Source organism: Silene latifolia, chromosome 6 (assembly GCF_048544455.1).
Source record: "Silene latifolia isolate original U9 population chromosome 6, ASM4854445v1, whole genome shotgun sequence".
NCBI lineage: Eukaryota > Viridiplantae > Streptophyta > Magnoliopsida > Caryophyllales > Caryophyllaceae > Silene > Silene latifolia.
The window spans coordinates 127,061,640-127,089,535 of record NC_133531.1 but is presented as its reverse complement, the minus strand read 5'-3'; the positions used below and the strand labels follow the sequence as shown (position 1 = coordinate 127,089,535).

General features: G+C 36.6%; 1 protein-coding gene across 1 annotated transcript; it reads left to right on the top strand.

Moving 5' to 3' along the window:
• The first annotated feature begins 12,093 nt into the window (after positions 1-12,093).
• On the top strand, positions 12,094-13,283 carry LOC141588645 (uncharacterized). The gene is made up of 2 exons (XM_074410078.1): positions 12,094-12,114; positions 12,708-13,283. Exons 1-2 carry the CDS (start codon positions 12,094-12,096, stop codon positions 13,281-13,283), a joined length of 597 nt encoding a protein of 198 aa, XP_074266179.1.
• The last annotated feature ends 14,613 nt before the right edge of the window (positions 13,284-27,896 follow it).

The following is a 27,896-nucleotide window of genomic DNA, read 5'->3' as shown; positions in this document are numbered from 1 at the left end:
ACCAAACAAAGCATCCTAACCTCATTAAAAGACCCACTAAAAATCTCCGACCATCCGCTAATCTCTCCGACCAGCCTTACTTTACATAGCTATAGACCCCACATAAGGCCACATTTGACCATCGTGTTAATAACCCATGGAAAGCTTGTATTTCCACCTTTCCAACGAGTCCAAGAACACCTCAAACAGACATCGTTTGCTATCCCAAACATCGATTGAAAGTTACCCTATTGCAAAATGTTAAGTCCTTTAGCCAAAAAGTCGTGTTTGACAACAAAAAATTTATTAAAGGTTGTGTTTTACAAACTTTTTTTTTAAAGGTGGTGTTTGGCAAAAAAAAAAATTTAAAGGTTGTGTTTGACAAAAAACCCTAAAACTTATGAGGAATAACATTATTGTCTTAATGGTTGTATTTGCCTCAAATCCGGACTAAAGCAAATGGTATACACCGATACATCAAACACTTCACACCGCAATATTAGATATAACAAATTACAAGTTACTCCTTAACAGGGGCGAGGCCAGGAATTCTATAATGGTGTAGCAAAATTAAGTCGCTACTATATATACAAAATTTGATTATTATCGATATGGTTGTCTGAAACGTATAACATATAATTTTGGTCAATGTATTCTTATATATGTCGAAATTTTTTACAAGTGTATAATTTTCCTTCTAAAGAAGAGTTGCAATAAGAAATAAAGAATTTAACTCATTTTTTACTTAAAAAAATAAATAATTGAGAACAAAATTAAGTTCTTCAAAGAAGAAAGGAAGTAATAACTTCAAAATAAATTATAAATGGAAATAAACAATAAAATAAGGTAACTGAAAATTGACTCAAAAACTAACCGTTCTCAATTAATTGCACTACTCCCCCTTTTTAGTCAGTAGTTTACACTTGTTTTATTTCTCCTCACAAAATAAAGCAAGTGTAAACTATTCATTGGGATAGAGAGGGTAATACTTTTTCTTTTCTAGGAGTAATTCCGTTTTTATAATGTAAATTTTTTAAATATAAAAAAAAGAAACAATTTGACTTCAATTTGTCTTTCGGCTTCTACTACGCGCTTTACATTTTTGTTACTTATTTTTTTTAGAATTGTTATTGGGAGTTATTTCAGCTACAATTAATAGGATTTATGGACTTATAGGACTTTAGTGCACCTAAATAAGTACGGAGTAATTGTTTACTTTGAGAATCAACATAAGATTAAGGCCCTAAGATTAAAGACATAGCATTAGTTAGTCTATTTGAATGAACAAAATGAAATAATGGTGCAGCAAATCAACAACATAAGATTAAAGACAAAGCATTAATTAGTCTATTTGAATGAAATAATGGTGTAGCAAATGAAAAAATTCTCATTAACTTTTTGGATAATGGTGTAGCAAATGCATCACCATTGTAATGCATGGCCTCGCCCCTGCTCCTTAACAAAGGTATTTATTTACAAGGCTGAGATTGAGTATTTGAGTTCCTCACTTTTATCTATTTCATTTTAAGATGTCTCCTTCGTTTGTTTACATTTCTATTTTAAGAAGGTTTTTAATAGGAAATTTGAACCCCTAATGGGACAATTATTCACTTGTCATCCATCAAGTACAATAACAAATAGTCCCCTCCTCTTTCCTAATTTGTATGTCAAAAGCAAAGATAATTAGGTAAACAAAAGACCGGGACGTAGGGAGTACCCGTGAAGAAACTATATGTTCCCACATCACCACATGTGACATGAATAGAAGATGAGGGAGTTCATCACTATGCCGCTTCACACAAATGCCCTTTGGGGTTGAAGTGTGGATGCAATTGCAAGTCTCTCCATAGCTGGTGCGAATATTCCACTTCAGAACCTTTTGATCATACTGACTTTGATACCATGTTAAGAAACTATCTCAATCAAAAGATTAAATTGGTGGTTGGAATTCCAAAATCGATTTTATACTATATCACTTTATTTGGGTGTGACCCTTTTAGGAACAAGGTATTACAATAGATAGTCCGTACTACTTATTTGCAATTTTTCCAAGGTTTAACGAGCTGAGGGCAAAAGATTCCCAAAAACCCTTTTCACACGTTTGAACAAGCTATACTGACAAGATACTGGTGTTTGGTTTTAGATCAGTGTGCAATTAGAGACATTGCCAACTAAATCTTCTTTGATTAACAGCTTTTAACCTTTAATTAGTTATTTGCTTTATTATGCTAATAAGCTTTTGTCTTATAATAACTGTCATCCCCTTCATTTCCTAGTCATTTCGTACCCCCCATCTATGTCCTTATTGCCAATTTGCAAAAGTAACGATTCACTAAAAGGGAGGAGAACAGAGAAAGACCATGATTTGCTAGTGATTAGTGATTACGACTCGGTGGAATTAAGACATTGTCTATGCTCGCAAAAAGTTCAAGTTACATAAGAGTTTTTAGTCTAGTGATTTGAGGTATTGTAATAAGCCAGGTTCAAATCAGTGATTATGACTTGGTGGAATTAGACCTGTACTTGGGGCGGGCCGGGCTGGTCGTGGGCGGGCCGGGCTCTCCTAGTCGAACCCGGGCCAGGCCAGGGTGAGGGGCGGGCTGGGATATGCTTGACCCGGGCCAGGGCCCGAGGCGGGCCAAGGGCAGGTCGGCTGACGGGCCTTACCAATTTTTTTTTTTTTTTTTTTATTTTTGCTTAAATGACGGGCCAAGGGCGGGCCGGGCTGAAATTTTAGGACCCGGGCCAGGCCCGGGTAAACGGCGGGCCAAGGCCGGGTCGGACCAGGTTGCATAAAATAACGGGCTAAGGCGGGCCGGGTCAGCCCGTGCTGATGGCCAGCTCTAGGTGGAATTATTACATTGTCTATGCTTGCAAATAATTCAAGTTATGTAAAAGCCTTTAGCTTAGTGATTAGAGGTATTGTGGATAATAGGTCAGATTTAAATAAGTGATTAAGGCTTAGTGGAATTAAGACATTGTCTATGCTCACAAACAAACAATTCAAGTTACATAAGAGCTTTTAGCCTATTGATTAGAGATATTGTGGGTAATAGGTCAGATTCGAATCTCCTTATTGTATTGCCACCGTTGTACTCATTTGACACCAAATCAACACAATCACAAGACCTAAGAATTAAATTAAATATGACAAATAAAGTAAGTTTAATTTCATCACAAGGCGTACACACATATCACTTATGGATATATGGAGTACATAGTATTAATAAATGTTTTTTTTTTTAAATTTGTTTGGGTATTGAAGTGGTCGTATGTAATATCTATGTTAAGTGAATATGTTTTTCAGGTAGGGTATCCTATTGACAAGCTAAGTCATTGTAAGCTCATATTTAGTACTTAATTAAAGAGAATTAGAATATTAGTCATATAAACAAAATGCACTTTCTTTTCTGAAACTCTATGACAAAATTTTGCTCTATAGTTAAGTATGCTTATTTGGGGGTAATTTTAGATCGAATGTGTGACTTTCTTAGCAGGTTTCCAGGACGCGCATAAATAAGGCCCAAATACGCTAAAAAAGATCCGTATTAACTCATAGGTAAGTACACATTTTAATAAGTCACCGTGAATAACCGCTCCTAACTCTAAGTTCAGGTCAAGGTGTCACATATGATGGATATGAATATGAATTTAGAAGACCTTTTTTTTGTGTGAACAAGTTTGCTAAAATAAATTCTCTATGAACCACGTTGGTCATCAAATCATTATGGAGATAATATAATCTCGGAGAAAATGGGGTCTTTGGAATCACGAGAACACTTTTTCTTGTAAAACTTTATTGACTCTTTTGACATATCTTTGGAGAAACAACGAAGCATGTCCTTTTGCCAACTTATTTTGACGTCACATGTGACATGTTCTGTCTGCAAGGACTCTTACCAGATGTTAAGGTTTTGGAAATGTCGATGTTGCCGTAACCGTTAAAATTGCCATTACAAACTTGTAAACATGAAACAATCAAAACAACTCTTCGAAAGTGAAATAATAGTCTCTCCATTCCGGTTATTTGCTTACCTTTAATTTGGCGTAAAGATCAAGGAAAAAAAAAGTCAATTTTAAGATGATAATTGAATCAACTTGAGTGTGGAGAATCAAATGACTCATTAAAGACATTCCTATAAATAGAATGTAAACAATTGATGACTGAGACACCTCAAAATAGAATAGGTAAACAGATAAACGGGACGGAGGGAGTAGTAAGCAATAACCTAACTTTGAATCGAGATATATGATTCGCTATCCTCCTTACCCGTCCTTTGAATCGCTATCCTAGCTCAACCCTAGTCTTCCTTCCATAGGGATGGCCTTGGCCAATTGGTTATACAAACGTTTTTCCAATAGTGAAGATTTAGTCGACTTATCCCGTATAGATTGATGAGATCGAAACTAAGACACATAAAATATATAGTTGTTCAATTATAAAAATTGATAGACTATTTCAATAATAAAATTGTAGTAAATAATCACCTTGATTCCATTCGATATATGCAACAAATATCATACATTCATTTTTTTTAAATTTTTAGATAATAAGCATACATGAAATGAGGCAAGTTTTTAGATAGTAAATCCATAAATGAAAAATACAATAGAAAGTTTAAATAAACTTGTATGGGCCATTTGGCGTGTATCATGGATTTTAACTTTTTCTTTGAGTGAAAAATTCAAGAGGGCGAATAAGTGATAATAAAGTTTGATAATTTTAATTGAAAAGTTCGATAATTTTAATGGAAAATTTTGAAAATTTATCGTTCAGCAAGGACGAGCGCCTTGTATCTCAATCACTATCTTGAACTTTTGCTTAGAACAATCTTTTACATGATATCAGAGTTTGATGGCTCTAAATCACCAAGTTCAATTCCTTTGGAGAAATCTATTGTCACCGATGAAATTCCAGCATAAGAAATGAGTAGACATTTGCATTATACACTCTTCAAGCAAAACGAACTTTTATATGGATGAGTGTATTCAGGAGCGATTATGGAGGGGGTGCACAAGGTTCATCTGCACCCCAAAACCCAGAAATATTTGCTATGTTGTTTAATAAAAAATCAGTGTAAATTAGTTAGCTCAGTGGTCAGATACATGATTAGTGTGCCAGAGGTTTTGTGGTCGACTACTACTACAAGCAACTTGTAATTTTTTTTTCCCATACGTAATAAGTTATTATAAAATTAGCCCAATGAAAATATAATCTCTTTATTTTTTGCCTTATTGACCCATTAGATTGGCTATGTCATTAAATTTCATTTTAAAAGTAAAAATTCAAATCTAGGTTATTTAAATATTTTGTTTTTCAAGTTCTTTTTGTTAAAACTATTTATTAAAAGATATACCTTATTCTTAAGAATTGCCTCCATTTGTTAAAATAGTACTCAAAAAATCTTAAAGATTGGGGACATTCGAAAGAATTGGAGGTATTAAATAGTATCTACTTTTTTGTTAAGTTTTATTATTGTCACTTATATTGTTTTAAGGCTAGAATTTTGTTTGTGTTTAAACTCAAATTCGGCTGGCGGAGTTCTTAATCCCCCATTAACCTTATACCATATGCGTAATTGTCCAATTTCCGCACCTCTTATATTGAATTCCAAGAGCCGCCCCTGAGTATATTAGAACATTAAATTACTGACTGAGACTCAACTTTACCAACTTTACGAAAAAAAAAACTGGGATACGATAGAAAATGAGACAAAACAAAGCAAAGAATCCGCCCGTGGATTCGATAAGTAAGACATGTTCTTTTGGACTTAAAGTCACTCATATCAAGTCCAGTTTAACTCTTTTGAGTTCAGTTAAAAAAAGTTAAACTTCTATAAGTTCAGTTCCTATAAATTCAGTTAAACTCGTATAAGATCGGTTCAATCCTATAAGTGTAGTTTAGCATTTTTCTATAAGTTAAGCCCTATAAATCTATAAGTTTAGTTCAGCTCCTATATATAAACTCAGTTCAATTCACATAAGCTCATATATTAAGTTCAGAAAATTTAAGCTCCTATAAATACACTACAGTTCAGTTTAACAAATTTACTTCGTATGTCTTAAATAACAGGCCTAAGTATTCTTTCTTTGTCATTGAACCCAATTTTGGGCCTAACAAAAGAATTAACGACAAGAAAAGCCCGATGCGAATCAAATTCATGGAATGCATTAAATAGCAATGTCCTGCCTCATTAAATGTAGAGGAGACCTAGTCACAATTATAGGTGTAGGTCATACCACTCAAATCCAACTACCATGCTCCTACCCACCTTTGACGTTCCGCTCGGGAAAAGATCCTCTCCATTTCCTTAAAAGAAATCGAACATCTAATTTTGTAACAATCTAATAATTGTAATAGTTTTTTAAAAGTAATGTTTAGTGGATAAAAAAAAATATATTAAAATATAAGTGTATTAGAGAGGAAATTGAGAGAAACAAATGAAGACGGTCCAAATGTTCCGCTCATAAATCTCCGATTGGGACTGCATCCCATTTTTCTGGTCTATTAAGACTTCTGTTAACATCCTTAACGATTACGATAGGATAGGATGGTCCGATATACTTGTCTTATATGCGTCGAAAACTAAAGCTTTTTGGTTTCGAAACATTTATATTAAAATTGAAAAACAGGTGACATTTTCAGAGGACGTAAAAGTAAATGTTAATGTTGACGTTGAATTTTATTCTAGATTTCTAGAAACGTACGTGATTTATGCGTTATTTTTTCTACATTGTAAATGTGTCATGTGGGAAAAGGTGATTTATAAAAATGCCACAAATAAGATTCCATCACCCACGGCATGGGTTACAAATGTGACCATTCCTCAACCGTAAACATTTTTTAACACGTCGCGAAATGGAATGAACTTTTTGGCCAGCTATTTAGCCTTCGTAAAAACACCCTTAATAAAGTAATTATGTATTGTTGTCGACGTGAACACCTCTATATACAAATAAAAAGAATTGTAATGTATTATTAGCGACGATTAAAAAAAATACTACTCCGTAGATAATTAGTCATATATTGAGATGTTTTAATGTGATCATAAGTCAATGTTTAAATTAGTATATCTAGTAATCAAAGTGCAGATTACGATAAGGAGAGTTATGGCGTAGATATTAAGTACTCTGTACTCCGTCCGTCCCCGTAATTAGTAAACCTATTTTAATTATATGCATTTCAGATTCTCAGTCATTTGTTTTACCGAACGGATGGAGTATATCTACGGGAAACAGAGGATCGAAAAAAAATAGACGATGCGTTGACTGGTCAATTGGAAAGAAATTAACCTCATTTGGCACTTCCCGACAATAGGGGATAACCATGGGCATCGTATTATAGAAGTAATTAATTAACAAACTACAATATACAAACGTGTAGAAATTGAATGAAAACAATACATGAACAAGTCGTGAATTGTAATTTTGTGTTCAACTATGATGTGCACCTAAAGAGATCTTAAAACAAGGTCAAGTTATCTTTGAATGTTTTGTAGAAATACAAACATTGAAATGTTGACTAGCCTACTCAAAATTCTTTATGGATAGAGAGTAGAGACTAACTAACATTATTTAAAATGTAGAATTAACGTAGAATTGTAGAGTTATAGACACCGCCTTAAAAAAGTGATAACGTCATTTTAAAATTTTATAAAGTACAGAGTAGTTTTTATACTTAATGCAAATTTTCTTTCGATCACATTTTATGTCTCGTCTCATGTTCTATTATTTCTCCTCCTAACACAGATATTAAGGCGGTGAAATAGAATATAACACAAAAAAAAAATGGAACAGATTAATGTCGACTCATTACACTTTGCTAAATAAAGAGTACTACTCATCCCCTTAAAAGAGTTATCTTGAGCTAGAGAAACTTTTGCTAAGATTATTAAAGGTTACAAACTTACAATAGAGGAACATATTATGTGATACGGAGTACTAAGTAATTAATCTTTCTCATTTTCCTAAAAGGAATGACAAGGTCCATCCTCTATGACTGACTAATCTAGATTTTGTCCTCGACCAATGATAGAAAATAGAGAGGATCCTGACTTGAAAATACGGATGATGAATTTTTTTTTGCAATGATTCTATGAAAGTAGAAAAAAAAATTAATTAATAGTTTTATTCTCAACTAGATAATTACGAAGTATAATTTTATCAAAGCGTCTTGCTTGTGACGGGCTAATCCCGTCACAAGCTTGTGACCTCTCACAAAAAGGGAGAGGGGACAAGGTGGGGCACCCCCTTATAACTACCTGCCCATTTATTCTAGTTCGCCCGTTAAAATCCAATCCTATCAATAAATATTCTGATTTCAAACAAACAGTTAGATATAAGATGGTTGTACAATGCTACAAGTATTGTACAACTATTTGTGTCAAATCAGCCTTAAATAGAAGATAAGATATGTAACTATATTTTCATTGCGATTACCATTCTTGACGACTAAACAAACAAACCAACTAAATTTTCCATTATTAAGTCATTTACATTGCCAAATTGTATCGTCGACAACAATTTAAAACGTAAAATAAATCAATTAAATGAGATACTCGTATAAGATAATAAGACCATAGACTAACACAAATAAGACGACTTGCTTGCATTTTCATTTAGATTTCGAGTCCCTGAACACCCAAAATATTTGGGTTCGAGACGGTTTGCTTGCATTTTCATTTAAATTTCGAGCCTGTCATCCTTGTACAATGCTAGTCAACCTAGTATATGCGATTTGCAGACTATTACGTATGGCTAAGACTCTGGGAATTTACCCAGTGCGTATTAGACTAAATTATAAAAAAGTATTAATAATAGAAAATTCCGAACCAAATTCAGGAAATGAAGAAGAAGCAGCCTCGAGTCTTTGATTAAACACCTCAACCAAATGATCCGGTACAAGCGAGGTCCGACACAACGGGCAACTCCGCTGATCTTGCTCCATCCAACGGTCCACACACCCTCTATGAAATACATGCTTACAATTTATCAACCGTCGAATTTCGTCATGAACTCGAAACTCATACAAGCACACCGCGCAGCTCTCGTGCGGGTCTAACCCAAACCCGGAACCAAACTTGGTGGAGGGAAGCATTTCCTGGATGAGCGCAGCGGATATGGATTTGAATTCGGGTCTGAGTTCGGGCCAGTTGAATTCGGGTTCGACAAAGCGGGTTAGGCCTAGTTGTTTGAGAATGGTTTGTATGAATATTTTTAACAAAGTTAAGAATGAGACTATTTTTGCAAACAAATTTGGAAGAAATTCTTGGGTACATCCTGAGGGAAATCCCATTTTATTTTATTTTTTTGGGTTAGTTATAAAGAAGAAAAAGAGGGTTGATTTAATTTATATGAATGAAAATAAAAATGAAATGAATAGTAGTGTGTGATGAAATGCAACAAGTGTGTATGTGTGTAGGAGAAAATTGATACGTCAACGATAGTGAGTGGGAGGGGTTGGAGTTTTAAATAGGGTTGATTGAAATTTAAATAATTGAAAAGGTAGACTACGACTATGTTTAGTAAACACAAAATCTCATTTGTGACGGCACGTATCCGTCACATTGGAGTGACGGATACCATTTTCACTCACAAATGGCCCAAATAGAGGAGAGAGGGAAGCACAAGGGGGTGCCCCCACCTTGTCCCCCTATTCGTTTTGTGAGTGACATTATCCGTCACTTGCTCCGACCCGTCTTCAGCAAGACTAATTGTTTAGTAAATAGTAGTATATCGGTTGAAATTAGTAAATTTTGATCTAAATAGTGTGTTGATAAATCAATCTACTAATTTGATGTGTTTGGTAAATGATATATTTGATAGCATATTAATCAAAATCTACTGTTTTTTAAATAGAGAAATAATTTATTAATAGAACGCATAAATAATGACTTACAAAGGATATCTCAGAATCGAAAAAACGAATCTATAAGAAATCAAAGAAAAATAATTTTCTTGTAAACTAGGGATCTCAAACCATGATTTGACAATTCGGCTCGGCCTCGTATCACTATCTTCATGCAACTAGAAATCTACTGTTTTTGAATATGATGTTGGCGCTGTTTGGTAAACGGCATATTGGCCAATTTTTAGTATATTCAAAGGTTTTAGCATGTTTGACCAATCAATATGCTAATTTTAGTGTTTGATAAACAACATATTGAAACAACATATTTGGGGTCAATATGCTTTGTTTTACAATATCTTTACTCCAAAGATATTGTAAAATAGGAAATTTTTCTCCATTTTACAAAGAAAACTAACAATCTACTAATCGTAATCTGCCAATTACCAAAAACTCAAATTAATTCTGCTAATTATAATATGCTAGTCAAACCTTCTGATAAAATCTGTCATTTATAATCTGCTTTTGCAATCTGCTTATGCTGAAATTAATCCGCTGTTTACCAAACATGACCGTCATTAGCAGCATATTGCAATAGCATATTCATGCCATGTTTGGTAAACAACGGATTAATATTGGCAGAAGCAGATTGTGAAAGCAAATTATAATTAGCAGAATTTATTGTCAGGTTTGACTAGCATATTCGACTAGCAGATTTTGTTAAAGGCGTTTGGTAATTAGCATATTTAAAATAACAGATCATCTTAATCCTCTGTAAAATGACAAATAAGGACATAAATAAATTATTTACTAAATTATTTACTCTATGAAGAAGGTAGGGTCAATTTTTTTCAAGGGGTAAATGGGTGAACATACTTTTTTTTTTCTAATCTACTATTTCAATACGTTGTTTACCAAACACCTCAAATAGAATATTGATTGGTCAAATAAATATGCTAAACGTCCCAAATATGCTAATTTTATTTCCAATCTACTGTTTACAAAACACCCTTCAATCTATACATGAAAATGGTATAATTGGCCTATAATTTGCTAATTACCAAACACCTTTTCTGAAATCTGCTAAATTAGTTTGCTAATCAAACATGCTACTACAATCTACTAACCGTGTTCTGCTAACGTTATCCGCTATTATAAATCCGCTTCTGCTATTTGTCAAACATGGCCTACCTTTTTTTTATTACTGTCTTAAAATAAATAATGGGAATTTGTTAAATGTTTACGAATGAAATAAAATAATTTCTTATACGATGTAACCGAATAAAAAAATGTTCAAATATATACTTAGTAATTTACCCAGTACACCGCAAGTATAAAGTTTGTAATTGTAATTCTCTGGTTATCTAAGGAAAAGGTCATCACCAACAAAATAAAAGTTGTTAACACAAAAGAGTTGTTAACACTATACAAATTAAATGAATACTCCCTCCTATTCTACATAACCGTCCCATTGTGAAAATGGCGCAAGAATTAAGAAAGTGAGTTTAGACCACACAAAACGGACAATGGGACAGTTATGTGAATAGACGGAAATGGAATTAAATTTGGACCACACAACACTTACCAAAAATAGACAATGAGACAGTTACCCGACTAGACGGAAATGGACAATGGGACGATTATCTGGAATAGGAGGGAGTATAAGATAAAAGGTAATTGATAATCACAAATTCTTGTTTACATCCGTTGTAAACAAGAATAATTTACAACGGAGGTATAAATCCATCCCAACCAACACTTTTTTTCGGGGTGATAGGGTGATACACCCTTTCGTTATAATTTACAACGGTTATAAGCAAGACTAATTGATTAATAATAAATCAATTACTAAAATCACATGATTTTTTAACAAGGGGCTATTAATCATCAATTTTGATAGTGATAAGTTTTAATTTCTTTTTCTAAACTCTAGTTTAAATTTACAATGTACGCAAAAAAGTTATTGTCCTTTCGTTAGCAGAGTTTTTGTTTTTTTCATTAGGAGAGTTTTGGTCCCCATCAATTGATGAGTTTTTTTATTTTGATGTCATCATTGCGAAGGCATGGGGAGATCTGTACCATAATTATTTATTGAGGGCTGATTTATATCGACGACGTTTTAGTAAATATCGACGACGTTTTTCAAAAAAAAAGACGATAACTGCCCTTCCACTCATCCAACACTTTCTCTCTCTAAAAAATTTCCTCTCAAATTCAACTAAAAATCAACTAAATTAAAAAAAAAACCAACAACAACAATTAACAACATGGCGGATCCTGAATCACCGGTACGTAAACAACTTAATCGCTTCATTATTTGCTTAATTTTCATTTTTTTGCGCATCGTTAATTCTATTCGATAGTTGATTTACGTCACATATTAACTTAGTAGTAGCGAAATTGCGATTTTTCTGCGTAAATCTGAAATTTGTCCCCCGAAGGTTGAACCATGGACCAAAGTTGAGATCCAACGTTCAGCCCATGGTCCAAACGTTGGAAACCAACGTTCACCATGGTCCAAACGTTGGCATGGTCCAAACGTTGGAAACCAACGTTTACCATGGTCCAAACGTTGGATTTCCACGTTTGCCATGGTCCAAACGTTGGAATCCACTGGTTGGCCATGGTTGAACGTTGGAAACCAATGTTTGGCCATGGTTGGACGTTGAGTTTCCTTGTTTGGCCATGGTTGAACGTTGGTTTTCCATGTTTGGCCATGGTTGAACGTTGGAAACTAATGTTTGGCCATGGTCGATTGTTGAGTCTTGTGTTTTTGCCATGAATTACTCGTTTTATCTTGTTTTTCTTTCGTTTTACGCAATTTATTTAGGTTATGAATCTTTTTTTATTGTCTTACTATAGTCCGTATTGCTTGTAACAGGATTCATGGGAGACTTTTGGCGAGAATTCAATTGATTATGACCCAATGTTCGAGACTACTATAGATTTTGAAACGCGTGACGATGCTTTCAATTGGGCTAACAAAGTCGCATTCGAGAATGGGTTTGCTTTGGTTAAAGCAAATAACGGAGCTAAAAACAGAAAAAAGAACGGGTTGTTGGCAATTTATTTTCGATGTAAAAGACATGGGTTACCAAAACGATCGGATGATCTTGAAAAGCCAAGGAGGTCGCAGAAGTGTTCATGCAAGTTTCGTATTCGTGTCGTTCAAAATTTCGTGTCTAAAAATGATCAAGTGACGATAGTGTGGAACATTGTAACCTCCGAGGGTGGTGGACTACACAACCACAACATAACCGTTTATAAGGATGGGGATCGACACTTTGCGGGATTGGACGCGGAAGAGAAGGCATATGTTAGGCAACAAACTATGGCCGGGGTTCTACCGAGGGATATTAAAAATGCTCTTCATTTGAAAACCCCAGAAAAACCTCAACCTTCAAGCACCCAGCTATATAATGAAACAAGGAAAATTAGGAAAGAAGTTAGGGGGTGAAAGAAAAACCGCTCAACAAATGTTGGCTCTAGCGGTAGAAGCGAAATACGTCCATTGGCACGAGATTAATTCCGAGTCAAAAGAGTTGACTCACATTTTCATGGCACATCCTGATTCCGTGAAGTTGTTCCGGGCTTATCCTTACGTGGTTATCATGGATTCGACGTATAAAACCAACACTTACAAGAATCCAGTCATTGAGATGGTTGGTGTCACACCCACCGGATCGTCCTTCTTAATTGCATGTTCGATGATTCCTACCGAGTTTGAGGAGAATTAAGAGTGGCTGTTGAAGAAGTTAGCTGACATTTTAGATGTCACGGGAGCGTCCCCTTGTGTTTTTGTCACCGACCGTGAATTGGGTTTGATCAACGCTCTTGGGGCAGTATTTCCCGGGGTTGATCATTTGTTGTGTCGATGGCACGTGAACAAAGCCATAAATCATAAAGCCTTGTAATTCTACCGTACTGAGAGTATGAAGTCATTTATCATCAAAAATCCAGAAGACGGTTGGAATAAGGTGATCAATGCACTTACCGAGGAAGCGTTTCAGCACGCTTGGGTGTGTTTCAGTCGTAAGTGGAGACGTATGTCCGATTATATACAGAGAGCTTGGGGTGAACACGCAGGGAAGTTTGTTTTATGCTATACAAACGAGGTCTTCCATCTTGGTAACACGGCAACTTCCCGTGTTGAGTCAGCACATTCTCTATTGAAGGCTCGGTTGAAATCTAGTCATCTCACACTTAATACCATGTGGTCCCGTATCCACGGCTTGCTAGAAGGCCAACACTCCAAGATTAAGAAAGAACTCGAAGATGCAATGAGTAAACCAAGTATAACATCCCGTACTTTCTCCTTATTGCAAGGGAACGTGTCTACTAAGGCCATAGAGTTAATGGATAAATAACTTTTGAGAGGCCTTGGATTGGGTATCGGGTTAGAGGATGGATGCCGACACGTGCTACGAACGACTCATGGATTACCTTGTGCATGCAATTTGGTATCTTTGCACAAAAGAGGTATGAGGGTCCATCTCGAGGATATTCATGTCTTTTGGAAGACATTGGTGTATGATATTCCTCAACAAATGCCGAAAAATGATGGTGATTTGTTTGAGCAATTAGTTGACGGTGTGAGAAAAGGTGACCCGGTTAAACTAAGGGCAGTCATAGACTTGTTGCGTGATTTCTCCCACCCGGAGGACCAAGAGATTTTGCCACCCCTTATTAATGAGCAACCTAAAGGCCATCCGAGCAGTTCTACAACTAGAAACAAATCGGGTTTCGAGCATGCAGAAAGGAAGTTCGGGACACCAAGTACTCACGGTTCAACAAATGCAGATCAATCACAACAAAGACTTGGTGATTTTGAATCAGGACCTTGTAGATACCTCATTTCTGCACCTCTTGCAAACCACCCGGTGATGATTGGGCCGCATGTTTGGTACGCGGAACGATTTGTGACAGTTCGTAAGTTTATCGTCAAGTGATTGCTCAAATATTAATGTCTACCTCTTAGTTGTCATCTACGTGCCGATACGGTCGTTTTGACAGTAATTAGAGTACATTTGGAGTCCGGGCCTAAAACCGTCTTCATTTTCTGATAGCCGTTAAATCCCGAGTCCGAATGTTCTGGAATGTTCCGGATATTTCTATTCCATATTTCATAAATATTTCACAATCTTTATTCTTTGGTAAGCAATTTCCCGTAATATTCATACAAAATATTAAGGACAACCGAATTATTTCTTTATTCCATAAGTTAAACACGGAAATCTTTCTTTCGCAGGAGGAAACCACTTGGGAACAGACGCAGCAGGTGCTGCGCCTCTTCCAAGAGACGCAGTGGTTGCTGCGCCTCTTCCCAGGTCCTTTTCTGCGTATTTCTCGTATCTTTTTCATATCTTTCCGAGATTCACTTCCAAAGACTCTCCGAAACCCTAATTCCTTCACGTGATTAGTATAAAAAGGAGCCTTCGCTCCTCATATTTCTCACGCGAGTGTCTGCCCTTCTCTTCTCCCTTTGCATTCTAGACCTTTGTTCTTACCTTTTGGCGTCTACGTGCTTGAACATTCGACCACGTAAGCTCGGATCCTTCTGAGTACCAGCCTCGTTGCATGACCGACCAATTTGACCAACTCCACAATCAATCAATTTAATTAATCTAATCGTTTTCCTCTTACGAGGGCACTTTCATTACATTCGCGTCGAGCATAACTAATCGATAACTTAGTCCTTCTCGTTTCGTCAAACATGTAAGTCTGAGGGTGTATATTCCTTCTTTATTATTGTTATTTACTTTTTTTGTACCAATTAATGTATGGTTTATGTCGAAAATATCATTAAAATCGATTTCTAAAACCCTTTGTTTAAAACCCTTTTTACGGATTTTCAGAAGATAAACCGTCGAGAAAGGACGCAGCAACTGCTGCGCCTCATCGTGAGGCTGCCGCAGTTCCTGCTTCCTTTCTTCTTCCTTCGTCCTCTGTAATTCGTCATTGTTTTATTTGTTTCATTTGCTTTCCGTTAATTCTTTGATACGATAGCACAATAATTTCACATGTATATTGTTCATTATTCATTAGCACATAATTTGTCATAAATTCGACTTAGATCCCAAGTAATCAATATTTGCGGGTTCATTAAATTCAATCCGGGTTGTAGAAATTCGATTCATTCATATTGAGTTTCTGGAATTCGATCCTTTGATATATTTTTTCATCTGTTTATTCTCATCCATGTTTTATTGCTTTATGACCCATCATTCATATGTAAATAATCCATTAATCACTTTCATCCGAGTAAATAATTTAATCAATCATTAAATTCACCAACGAGTATTAAGAACACGCAATTAAACTTCACGACGGATTCGGTCGAACAGACGCAAAGAATCGCTGCGCCTATTCCAAAGGACGCGGCTACTTTGACTCTGCTTTATTCGGTTGAATTCTGTCTCTGAACTCCGTTGTTGTTTGTCCTAGTTTAATTAGCTTACGTATAATTAGCTATTATTCGTATTATCACCTTCTGTTTGGTTCGTTAACTTATTCTTTTATTCTTTTTCTCAAATTATCCGTTTTAAAGGTATTTTCGACATAAATCGCATATTCCATTGTAATTATTGTAATTTTCATTATTGTAGTTTTCCTTTATTGTATTTATTGTATTTCTTTTATTATTTGTATGTTTTCACATGTAATTGAACATTAAATCCTACTTCGACATTAATTGTATGCTAATTAATTGTTCACCGACTTAGCCTAATTCTCACATGTTAGGATTAAAACTTGGATGTTGCATTGCATGCATATAATCGACGATATATCCAAAGATTGAATAACTTCCCTAATCATTAGTAGAGGCCGCTATCGAGGCGGGCGGGATTAGGTGTTCGATCAAAAGAGCTTCCTAATACGTACCCTCACCCCTTACTCCAGATCTCCGTGAACACCCGTGTTCATTGACATCCACGAGAGTCATTCTAGACATAGAATGCTAAGGGTAACGATTGCTTAGTGTTCATGTCTTTACTTTGTGTCTTGACATGACACGAGGTATTCGAACGGTTCCAATTTCCCATAAAAATTGGTGACGACTCCAACAAAAATGCAAACGCTTGTTCTTTCTTCCTCCCAAGCGCCCCCGTGGGCCCCCGCTGTCCACAGACCTTCCGGTGCTCCTTTGGGAAGGAACTTTACCATAGGCCTTATATCATCATGGGCCAAACGGTGGGGTGTTCCTGAGGTTCTTTGGGGCCACTTCGATGGTTGGGTGGATGTTGGAGATGACGGTCATTGTGGGTTCCGGGTAGTATCTCACGCTCAGCGGGGCCAAGAGACAGATTATATAGTTATGCGGGAATGGTGTGCGAGGGAGATGAGGAGCGACGATATATACAGAGAGTTGTTCGGAATTTATCGATCACCGACCACCGACCACCGACCACCGGTATGACAGGGTTTGAGGAAGCACTTCGACGAGTTGAGTTTTTTGAGCAGATTAGTTGTGGGTCGACTTACTGGATGTGTAGTGACAATTTGCTAGTCTTTGCAACGCTTTTCAACTGGACGATATGTGTGATTGGTCATACACGAGGGGAAGATGGGAAGAATGTTTGGGACGGAAGTTGCAACACTATCATGCCTTTGAAGACCCGAACGGAAGGCCAACTACCGTATGGTATTTTGTGGATTGTCCTACACCATAGCCATTGGATGCGGTTGAATTCTAGAGGTCCCCCTGAGAGTCTGCCTATATCGCCACTTGACCCAGCTTGGTTGACCTACCGAGATGCTAGTGTTGCTCACCTAGATACGTTGTACCAACAGAACATTGAGAATTGGCAAGCATTCATGGGAGAGACACCGAGAAGACGTCGTAGAAGCCGAAATTCTGATACTGCGACAGTTATCTCAATTGATAGTTATTCGGATTGAAAAAATGTAACCGTTACTGACGATTTAAATAAAAAATTATTGAGTTCACTTGTGTAATATATTTAAGGGTTTTTCTCTTGTATACCCCTGTGTTTTTTGTTTACGTTTTTCTCTTGTATACCCCTGAAATTTCTAGAAAACCATACAAACGCATAACAATCATATTACTAATTCTGAAATTTCTGGAATTCATAGCAACTGATACAAATTTGGAAATTTTTGCAAATATTCACTACTTCATAACAATGGCTAACATAAGGAAAACAAACAACTACAAGATACATTTGAAATAAAACATCATCATCCTTGACAAACCCGAAATCTCTTCTATTAAACCTATCACTTGCTCTTTCATGACATTTTCACTTGATGCATCATCAGCTTCATCTTCACATGCTATATTCAACCTTTTTGTTATTGTCAAATGATCTTCAATCAACCACGTCACAAAATTATTGCAATCTAAACACTTAAAATACGCTTTCATTGGATTATTAATTGACCCGGAAATCTTGATGATAGTGTTTCTGCCACAACGATTGCAAGATTGATTCTTAAAATTAAGGCCTTAAATTGGGTGGTTTCTCCACATTGAGGATGATGTCGACATAAGTAGAGAGATGAAGAAGAAAATTGAAGGGAAAAATTTGGGGCAATTTAGGAAGTGAAAAAGAGAAGAAGATGAAGATGTTAATATAGTTGATATTTTGGAAAAAATGGACGGAATATAACTGTTACAATTCAAAAATCTAACCGTTTGAAATTCAAAAAATTGTTACCGTTATATTTCAAAAATACCGTTATATTTCAAAAATACCGTTATAATTCAAAAATACCGTTGTAATTCAAAAAAACCGTTACAATTCAAAAATAACCGTTACAATTAAAAAATCTAACCGTTTCAAATTCAAAAATTTGTTACCGTTTTGAACCAACTTCTTATAAATAGCCCTTGCTATGTCCATTTCAATCATAACATCCCATCTTATTCACTCACTACAATACTAAAATGGTTCTCACAAATACTCAGAAAATCAGAGCTTATCAACTAAAGATCTCTCAAATCGTTGCGGAATTACCAGTGCTAGTGTCTCGCCTTGAATTAGTCGTTCCTAGTGCCACTGTATGTCACTTGCTTGAAAATCCTCCACTTGGCAGCCTTTGTATCATCCTAGTTGGGCACCCAGAAAGTATACTAACTCCAGCAGTTACTGATGAGGTTGTTTCTGATGAAACATTAACCGAAAAGATGTGGGAGTTTCGCAGGTTAAAAAGTGATGTCCTTGGCTATTTTGAGCGCATACTGACCGTGCTCGATTACGCAACACTATTAGAATTATGTGCCGGTAGAGTGTTCAACCTAGGAAATGTCAAACTCGACATCACTGATTTCTTGGAACAATATGTTGCTAGCCAACCTGAAGAAATTGAGGCTCGAGATTATGTACAAGATCTGGAATCGTCATCTTCATCATCGGAAGATAATTAAGTTCGATAGTTATTTAATTACGTTTTAATTAAGTTGTATTTTCAATTTATGTCGTCGTTTCATTTCCATTTAACTACGTATTAATTCCCGTTGTATTTTTAATTTATGTTTTACCTTATTAAGTTGTATATCTGTATTATGTCCTATAGTTAAATTGTATCGTGTTAAAATTAAGTTTTCGGCTACGTTTAATTTCCGTTAACTACGTTTTAATTTGTATCGTTTAATTATGGGATTGATCAATAAAAAGATTACTAAAATTAAATTAAGGAAAACAAAAAAAAACATAAAAAATATCCATACAAAGATACTAAAATATCCATACAAACATAATCCGAACAAAGAGACAAACATAAAAAATAAAAAAAACTAGTCGTCATACACGTCTTCATAGTAGAGACGCATGTCCGCAAACAAATCCTCTAGAGTCTCTCTTTCGGCCTCCTCACTAGTTTGTTGGAAGACGTTCTTGAATTTACGACTAAGAGCTAGGGCGACCTCCGGCTCCTCATGAAACTCGACAGACCGAAAATGGAGGCGGCGTGAGGGGGGATACAAATAGGGGTGTGAAATCTCCGCATACCATGTCATGTACCCATCACCATACTCGAAAGGCATATATGCTTTTGTTGATAGTTTTCGTAATGGTGTGACCGAATTTTCGCTCCCCCATGTCCTATCGGGTTCTTGCCCGAAATCCAGCCTGTAATTCCCGTTTGCCGCGCGAGACTCATTAATCGGAATCGGCATCGGGACCGGGATAGCCTGACGGTACCCAAACTGACGCATGCACCGATCCGGCTGGTATGGCTGTACTATATCAAGATGCCTGATAAAACCCGAGTAAAGCGATACTCTGCAAGCTCCCTGGGGACGGTTTCCGTCGGGCAACCATCGGACATGCTCCGACCTAATATCGTCCAAACTATGGCGATACATCTGAAAAGTATGAGAATCGCCCTTAGCCCGAGGCAAGCGGGCCCAAGCCTCGACTAGAGGACGGTCCTCAAGAAAGAATCCAACGCCGGGTCAGAACTGGGGAAAGTACTCGTATATCCATGCCTGGAGTAACGGTAGACACCCACTAACACCAGTACTATCTCGGCGGGATGCTATCCCTAACTATCGGTACAAGTAAGCCAAACAAGCGGCACCCCAAGCATAGGAACCAACCCGATCAAGACTATCAAACAAGGGCAACAACTGAGCGTTCACCCTTTGACCACTCTTATCCTTGAAAAGAGTATGACCCAATAAAATCAAGAGGTAAGCCCGTAACGAGTCATGCTCGTTACCTAGGTGAACAACATTCCTCAAGTCTGATGTAAGTAAACCGCCATTCTTATAGCGCGGTGGTACAACCTTGGACTCAGCAACTCCATAAAACCTCGCAATCTTCCCCCTCAGACCACTATCACCAGCCTTGGTCAAACCGTCCACACACACCCGCTCACCACTAACATGTATCCCAAGAATATGCTGGACATCATGGAGCATGATACTAATCTCTCCAAAAGGCATATGGAAAGTGTTAGTATCCGGGTGCCACCTCTCGATAAAAGTACTAAGGAGGTTATCGTCTAGACCGGTGGTAAAGCACTCCCTCAAAATCCCAAGCCCGCTCGCCTCTACCCTAGCAGTAACAGCCTCACTGAGACATATCTCCCTAATCTCCCTTGCAGCTTTCGGCCTCTCGTAGAGCTTGATCCACGACCTCATATTCTCCGGGTTAGGGTCCGACTAACATTTGAACGCAACGTGTCCACCAAAACTCCGTAAGATGACGATGTTACTAGGACCACCAGGAACGGGCTCTCTCAGGATCCAAGAACTATCCCTCCTCGGCCTCCTCGACCTATCCGTGCTAGAGGACGTCTCTCTAACACTCGAATAGCGTCCTCTCTGATCCCGGCCCAACCTTTGAGTCAACAATCTCTGCGATGACGGGTTCTCTTGGACCCGATAGTCTCCATCATCCTCCTCTTCCGAACCGTAATCCGACGGCTCATCCTCTCTATGATGCCGGTAACTACCGGCAACCTCCCGTGACCTCGCCTCCTCCTAATCACTACGGACGTGACCGGGAGTAGGCATCATAACCATGCGAGACGTCTCTCGAAGTGGCGGTGATTGTTGGTGGGCCTGCTTAACACGCAAATGACGCTTCGACGACGTAACAATCCGCCCAGCGGTACGGTCGTGTACGGGTGGCGTAGGCGGAGCTTGCATGATGGCCTTTCCTCTCTCATTTCGATCCCCCATCTGCATTAATAAAATAAAAGTTGTTAGAAAACACGTTAATCGACTAAAAAACTTATAAAGTAAAAAAAATCGGCAAATAATAGCAAAAAACACGGTTTTTTAAAAAATAAATTAAACGTACCATGGTCAAAAGTTGATTCTTAACGTTTGACCATGGACGAAAGTTGAAATTCAACATTAGACCATGGCCAAACGAATAGAACCAACGTTTGACCATGGACAAACAACCAATTGCCTCGTCTAACCATGGCCAAATGGCCATTACCCACATTTGACCATGGACAAACGGCCATTACCCACGTTTGACCATGGACAAACGGCTATTACCCACGTTTGCCCATGGACAAACGTCCAAAACTCACGTTTCACCATGGATGAAACGACCAATTCCCACGTTTCATCCATGGTGTCCCCTTCCCCATGTTTTTCGACTCAAATTCGACACCAACAACAATATTATTCGACATATAATTGACCTATTTTACGCAAACAACTATACAATTACAACTAATTAGCAAAAGATTGATAACAAAAACAACAATATAATTACAATAATACAAACAACAATCTATCTTTCAAAACTAATTCAATAAAGTTTAATAAAACCTAAAATAATCAAAACAAATTCAATTAACTAGCCAAATTGAAGCATATAATAAATTAAAACTAACAAATAAAGTCATATAATCCATTAACAACAACAATAAACGATTTAATTTCAATTACAAAGCTAATTTTAAAAAAAAATACTAACCGGATAGGTGGTGGTAGACGGTGGTGGCGGTAAACGGCAGTGGCGGCGTGGAAGTGGCGGCTGGCAGTGGCGGCGTGGTGGTAGGAGGTGGTGATGGTGTTTGATGTTGGGAATATTTGAGGATTTTTGGACTTAGAGAGAAAAGAGTAGAGTTAGTGAGATGTGAGGGGCAAAATTGTCTTTCGGAATGAAAACGTTGTCGATGTTTACTAAAACGTCGTCGATATTTACGATACTATGAATGCTGTCAGGTTATAGGTTACAATGTTATTAGTAATTCAATAGAATTTGTTTTGTCACCTTTTGTCCTTTTAAATTCTATCTAACTTGAATTTAGGAGTAAAACTGAAATATTAAAACAATTCAATTTGTCGTCATTCTAGTTTCCGATGAAGATTATTGTGGTATTGTTTAAACATTAATATTGTAAAGTCACCAATTGCAAGTGGAGTACTATTTTTCTTTTATAATGGTTGAACATGTAGTTGTAAGCCCGGTAAGTTATATCCAAGTAAAAACACGATAAACTCTCAAGCACATATGATAACGTACAACCCATTTAAACTGGGTCAATAATTTTCCAGGTGATAAATTTTGACTCGATAAGGCATAATCTAATGTCAAATTATTCACATGAAGTTTTGAATCGACAAATAAGTTACTCAATTATGTTTTAATTTACTAAGTAAACCTTTACATGCAAAGAACAAAACGAAATATATTTGGCTGTCTTAGTTTACATTTTATGCAAGGAAAGTTAATTTTATAGCGAGAGCATGGAATGTAAAAAGGTTGAAGAAGTTTAAAAGATTAAGTTAGATAGCAATATATAACATTCTCCATTCACGTATTAAGCATGTAAGAGTTTAGAGCGTAGAAAAGGCATTAAAAAGATGGGATCTGAACTCGTGCAATCCGTGGATCCTCTCATGCAATAAAATAATATATATATATATATATATATATAAAATAACATAAATTTAAGATGTGATCATCCTCCGACCCCCCACATATCTAATTTTAGCTGGAATTTGTTGCTTCATTTTTGAAATCATCCCCACATGCCCTACTATTGCGGTACCAAATTCGTTTTCAACAATTCTTAAAATTTAACTTACACCAATCACCACTTTCCATAATAAGGACATTAAGGTGATCTTTGGTTATATGGTTTTACAATGTAATATTATAAACAAAGAGTTTTGCTGAAGACGGGTCGGAGCAAGTGATGGGTAATGTCACTCACAAAACAGATAGGGGGGACAAGGTGGGGGCACCCCATGTGCTTCCCTTTCTCCTCTATTTGGGTCATTTGTGAGAGGAAATGGTATCCGTCACTCCAAAGTGACGGATACGTGCCGTCTTCAATGAGATTTTGTGTATTATAAAACCGTTTTACGGAAAACTTGCTCATTGGTTTTATAGCAACGATGAGAGGAGACTAATTAGCGGTAATTTGTTATTTATTGCTTTTAGTCCAAATATTAAGAAAATGACAAAAATAATAATAAAATAGATAATAATAGATTGGTACTACCTACTAAGTGAGTTAGAAATAATTTTTTTTCCTTAAAGAAAAAATAGGAACTATTTTATCATACTTTTATCTTTCTAAGTTCCACAGGTAAAAAGCAAAAAGATTAATTACTATTGCGAATAATATCATATGTAGTTTTGACTATATATAGTTTAGTATGTAAGTATGTTTTTAGAAAAAGAGTTATTGACAACAAAATGCTTTTTTTGTCTTTTAGATTTAGATTTCTGAGGTCAAAGTCTGAAGCGACGGTATCTATAATGATCATTAAACACATGATATACTCCCTTCAAAATCCAAAGTGTTTCAGGAAAAACAATCAAATATCTCTTACTACATACAAATGGCATATGATTAGGAGCTCATTTCCTCTCCATTTCCTCAAAAGAAATGGAGAGGCAAGTACCTATTAATGGTCCGGATCGTATCTTGATATCATCTAACGGTTCTAAATTTACGCATAAAAATAAAGGAAAATGAGGGTGAGAGAAGAAATTATTATTTAAGGGGATTGTGAGAGGAAATGGAGAGAAAGGAAATGGAGAGGATCCATTTCCTATGATTAGCTGCACAAATTAGCTGGATTAACTACTAGCCTCTGTCTAGCGGGGTTTTGACTTCTGTCGATGCTCCTCGTGGCTTCGGTCCTTGGTCAATCTCAACAATTAATAGGATTTTTTTGAAGGATTAATTAGTTATTTTTGCTAAGCAAGAAGTTGAGACTATGTTATTCATTTTACAAGAAATTAAGTATCATATAATGAAATCCCTTGCCAGGGTTAGTATTATTCACATCATTATATAGGAAGCATACAATATTGTTAGATGATTACATTCCTTATAATTAGGAGATATACTAACTAAATTAGGTAAAAGAGATATTTACTAGACTAACTAATATATACAATATATATATCTAACACACCCCCGCAGTTGGAGCGGTAGGAGTACGGACGCTCAAACTGGATCGAAAACGCTCAAACAAATAACGCGGTAAACCCTTTGTGAAAATATCAGCGTACTGGTATTCAGATGGCACATGTAAGACACGAACTTCACCAATACGGACCTTATCACGAACGAAATGTATATCAAGTTCCACATGCTTAGTTCGTTGATGTTGAACCGGGTTACCAGAGAGATAAACTGCGGAGATGTTGTCGCAAAAAACCAGTGTGGACCGTAGTATTGGGACATGAAGCTCAAGAAGCAAGTTACGGAGCCAACTAGTTTCAGCAACTGCATTTGCAACACCACGGTATTCAGACTCAGCACTGGACCGTGAGACTGTACGCTGCTGAAGAGTCTATCACACCCGAAATACTCGAGAGAGGGGGGGGGGTGAATTGAGTATTTAAAAATTATGCCTACTTTTTATTTTATATCAAGGTAATTAATTACTTAAAGTTTATTGATTAAACTTTAACTAATTAACTAATTGATTATGAATGTAATGAAATGACTGAAAAGAAAGATGCAAGGACACACGATATTTGAAGTGGTTCAGCTTCACACGTCGAAGCCTACGTCCACTACTCTCGATTAATAATTTTAGTACCTTACTCCGGATTACAAAATTATCAACCCAACTCGTATAGTTAACTCTAACTATAACTCGATTTGAATATCACTAGATATTCGATTTAACTATCTTAAGTTACTAAGAAAGCACTTGATTGTTCTTCTAAGTGTTCACACAATTGAACGAGTAAGAAACAATATGAAGTACTATTATCTTATGACGTAATCTTTAAGAAAGATAAGCAATTTGAAGAGCACGACTTTTCGCAAATATTTTCCAAAACAAAACAATAAGACAATTAAGAATTAAACTCAAATATGTTTTGCAAAGATTGTTGTATTTCGAAAAGCTTAGATAAATAAAGAATGATCAATTGTATTTATAGTAGAAGTGGGAACTAGGGTTTGCACGAAACCCTAGGATGCCGTGAGATAGGCGGCTAAGACTATAAGAGATAAATCTTTATCTCTTTCCTAATTTAATCCAAGATATTATAGTTTAGGTAAACAAGATAAAAGTAAATCTTATTTGACAATTAAAACTATATCTTTAAGATGTTAGGATAAGTAAACAAATCAAATCATATATTATAAAGATAGGAAAATATCTTATATAAATATAAGCTAGATTTGATTAGATAGGTTACTTAAACACAACCACCTCACACGCCCCAACGGTTTGCGACTTCGGTGAAACCCTAGGCCCGTGTCCATCTTGGATAAAACCTATCTCCTTGGATTAGGGTTAGATTAGATAGACTAGCAAACCCTAGGTAGCATGATGACCCATAAGTCGTTTTACTAACCAATTGGAATATGCAAGTCACCAATTATAATAACCCATAATTCAACTCTACTATATACTCAAAAGATTTCGAAATATGTTTAAAAGAATTTTATCTTTTGAAAAATGATTTTAAAACTATTAAAATCGTGCCTTTAAAATGCTACCTAAAGTTATAGTAGAAACAGCTATAACTTTAAGTTTGGTTAGTAAAGTTATAGGTGAAATAGCTATAACTTTACTTCCCCAATACTCTTATCTTAAGATACCGTCATTAGACGAAGACCTATACTAACTAATCTTCCTGGAGATCTTCAGTAAAGGATATTCTCTTTATCTTGACCAAAAAGCTTTTCATCTTGAGCTTTGTTAAAGACTTGATCTAGCCTTTTGCTTGAATGATCATCATACTTGAAACTTGTTACAGTTGCTTATGATGCCTTAAGAATTTCCAATGTTATAGCTCAAGCTGCTATAACATGACTTGAATGATGCTTCACAAATCTTCAATGTTATAGCTAAGAGAGCTATAACATTACTTGCTAAACTTGTAATCCTAAGTTATTTTAACAAAGACTAGACAAACGATTACAAGCAAGAGTATATATGAAACGAAGCATACACTTGTCATTATCAAAACTTAATCATATATCTATATGGTCCAACAGCTGCCGTTTAGAAGACCAAGATACCAAATTATCCCCCAAGAAAACACAGTATCCGGATGTAGACCGACATGAGTCAGGGCAGCCGCTCCAATCGGCATCAGAATAGGCCGTTGACGTAAAAGTCTGAGAGGGGCGTATAGTAAGACCGTGGGCTGACGTGCCTTGAAGGTAACGGAGTATCCGTTTCATGAATTGAAAATGTGAGGCACGGGGATCATGCATAAATAAAGAGGCATATTTGTTGAACCGCGTATTGAATGTCGGGCCACGTAATGGTGAGATATTGTAATACGCCGACCAGACTTCGATATAAGGCCGGATCCTCAAATGGTGGACCGGCATCAGCGCTTAATTTGGGGCCAGGTTCGACAGGTGTTGAGCAAGGTTTACACGAGCTCATCTTGGCACGGGAAATAATGTCCTTGGCATATTGTGCTTGCGAGAGGAACAGGCCAGTTGTGGACCGAGTTACACTAATACCCAAGAAATGATGGAGATGACCCAAGTCCTTCATAGCAAACTCATTAGACAGTCGTGAAACAATGGAGCGTAAAAGAGTCGTACTTGAAGTCGTTAAAACAATGTCATCCACATATAATAATAAATAGGTCGTCTCCTTAGCAGTTTTGTAAATAAATAGAGAATAATCACACACTGCTAACAAATCCCTGCGATTGAATAAAAGTAGCAAAACGAGTGTACCACGCGCGAGGGGCTTGTTTGAGACCATAAAGAGACTTACGAAGTTTGCACACATGATGGGGAACATTGTTATCAACAAACCCGGGCGGCTAGTGCATATAAACTGTCTCATTTAAATTCCCGTGTAAGAATGCATTCTTGACATCCAATTGATGAATGGGCCAAGATTTCGAAACCGCAATGCTTAGGACTGTCCGAATTGAGGTAGGCTTTACTACCGGACTGAATGTTTCGTCGCAATCAATCCCAACTTGTTGTGTCTTGCCATTGACAACAAGACGAGCTTTATATCGTTCAAGGGAGCCATCTGCATGAAATTTATGACGAAACAACCACATACAACGAATAATAGACGCGTCAGTCGGTCGAGGGACCAAATCCCAAGTATGATTCTCCCTTAACGCGGAAAATTCATCCTGCATGGCACGGTTCCAGTTTGGGTCCTGGAGGGCAG